General features: G+C 38.0%; 1 protein-coding gene across 1 annotated transcript in view; it reads right to left on the reverse strand.

Annotated features, from left to right (window-relative positions):
* CD163 (CD163 molecule) overlaps positions 1-2498 on the reverse strand; it is a 386915-nt gene that overhangs the window by 90780 nt on the left and 293637 nt on the right. Inside the window, exon 25 of the mRNA XM_042780454.1 lies at positions 2390-2493. Coding sequence (XP_042636388.1) covers positions 2390-2493 — 104 coding nt within the window. The remainder of the gene's footprint in view (positions 1-2389; positions 2494-2498) is intronic.

Here is a 2498-nt window from a genome sequence, read left to right on the forward strand (position 1 = left end):
AATGTAATAATAGACCATGAAATTTAAATTGATGAGCAATAAAATACAGACATAACTGTTCATAATGAAAACAAAAAATTAAAGATTCATTGGACTTCAAATGTGTTCATGAGGAAAAAATATCTAAGATGGAAAAAAAGATGATAGTCCAAATGTAATACATTTTAAATGCAGATATCTGAAGTGGTGCAGTTATGGGTGATGACAAAGGTAAATACAGGATTACATGAGAAGTAACAGAATATGGGTGGCGGAAAGTTGGGTAGATTGTCTGCATGAATGTTGAAATTGGATATAACAATGAGGAAAGAGGTTGGAGAGAAAGAGTGCGAGTCTGGCTCTGAAATCATCAGTGAGTGATGGAGGGTGACCAGCAGGTGGGTTGTTGTTGTTGTTGTTATGTGCCGTTGAGTCGGCCCCGACTCATAGCGACCCCTCCTTGGGTTTCCAAGGCAGTATCACTACGGAGTAGATTGCCCCATCTTCCTTCTGAGGAGTGGCTGGTGGGTTTGAACCGCCAGCCTTCTGATTAGCAGTGACGTGCCTTAGGCACTATGCTACCAGAGCTCCCAGCAGGTGGGTAGAAGACCCTAATAAAGACATGAGGAGAACAGTATATGGTAGTTACATAAATTTAAAAGGATTTGAAATAATTTCAGAACAGAAATGATTTGGAATTTCAATGGGGTTCAAAGAAGATGCTGAAGTCACCTGTAAACTCAGAGGCCAGAAGATTATATGAAAAACAAAACAAAACAAAACAAAACAAAAAAACCACCATTATTTGTAAGGTTGTAGGGAAAACACTGTCATCAATGATTAGTCAGGCTTTGTTTACAGGGAGACGGTAAAAGGAAACATAAGGATATAGGAAAATTTGCTGATGCCAGAAAGAGAATTCATGAGACAGCAGCAAATTCCTTTAATAAGGTGAGGAGGAAAGAGTAGTATTGAGTCAGGTTTATGGATTATGTAAACATCATGAGAATGAGGGTCCAGGTATTAAAGGGTGAATTTGGAGTCTTGGGTTTCTCTGGAGCACGAAGGCAAAGATGGGAGGTCTGTGGATCTTTCTGAGGATCTTTTATAATGTGTTTAGTTGTCATTTCCATCTAGAAATGATGGGGAGACCATGCCACTGATCTCTACATCATGAGCAAAGTCTTAGAAACTCTGGCTCCTGTCACACCTCCAGGCCATTGAGCCTCATTCTCCCTCATGTTCTCCCTGCTCAGCCATATTGAGCTGTTTTCAGTTTATCAAATAAACCCACTCCATGACCTTCTAGCTTGCTTTTCCTCTGGCCAAAATATCCTTTTACCTTATTTTCACTTTGGTGATATCTACTCATCTTTTAGGATTTTGCATAAACACTTCTTTCTCTCCAAATTAAGATTTGTTTTCATGTTTTACTATTTAGAGAATGTGCTATTTATCTTTCCGGACACATATTATTTGCTCAGTGAGCTTTATCATTAGGTTTACATCTTCAGGATAGTGTTATATATTCTTCATCCTGTTACCATGACTGTAAAAGGACTTGCAAATAATTGGTGCTTAGTAAAGGTTTGTATACTCTTCACCTTGGAGCTCTGGTGGCATAGTGCCTAAGGTGCCTAAGGCATTTAACTACTAATCAGAAGGTTGGCAGTTCAAACCCACCAGCTGCTCTGTGGAGGAAGACTGGGAAATCTACTTCTATAAAGTTTTACTGTCTCAGAAACCCAAAGTGGGTCACTATGAGTCGGGATTGACTCAATCACAGTGTGGTTGGTTTTATTTGTTTAGACTTATCACCTGACTTAGAAAGTGCAAAGATCACAAAATTCATTAGATTGGAAAGGGCAATGGTTTAGAACTAGGCGTATTGGATGGATATCCAGTTGTGGCACTTATCAGCATAGAGACTCTGAGAATATCACTAACATTCTGTTAACATAATAAATTTCCTTAACTGAATAATAACCATCATACTTAACAGAACTTCAGTGAAGATTAAATGATATTCTATGTATAAAGAGCTTAGTAAAAATGCTTAGTAAATGTTCATTATAAGTTGGGGTACAACTCTTGTCTTCATTATTTGAAGTATATGTTCCAGTGAACAGAAGTTAAGTTTCCCCACAAGGCCCACAGTAGAAGGTCAAGATGTTCACATTTTCTATTCAATGAACCAACGTTTTAACTTAAAGGGATATCAGGTCTGAACAGTTTTTCTTGTTTCTCAGAACCTGTTAGATTTTGGTGTCAAACAGTTGACCTTCTCTGTGGAGAGATACGTTTTGTTGGCTCTGTCTGAAATTAAAACCATATAATTAAAATATAAATTTGCATAAACAAACACACAGAAAGATGGTATAGTCTACTCAAATTCAGATAAATAAGTCACCTTCACAATCGATGTAAGCTGCTTCTTCCAGAGAACATGATCTGCTGTTCCAGGGATCAGAAAGACAGTGCCACAGGGTAAGATCATATTTCTGACACTGGATTCCATC

Source organism: Orycteropus afer, unplaced genomic scaffold (genome assembly GCF_000298275.1).
Source record: "Orycteropus afer afer isolate SDZICR_OR568_19922 unplaced genomic scaffold, OryAfe1.0 scaffold00040, whole genome shotgun sequence".
Taxonomy (NCBI): Eukaryota; Metazoa; Chordata; class Mammalia; order Tubulidentata; family Orycteropodidae; genus Orycteropus; species Orycteropus afer.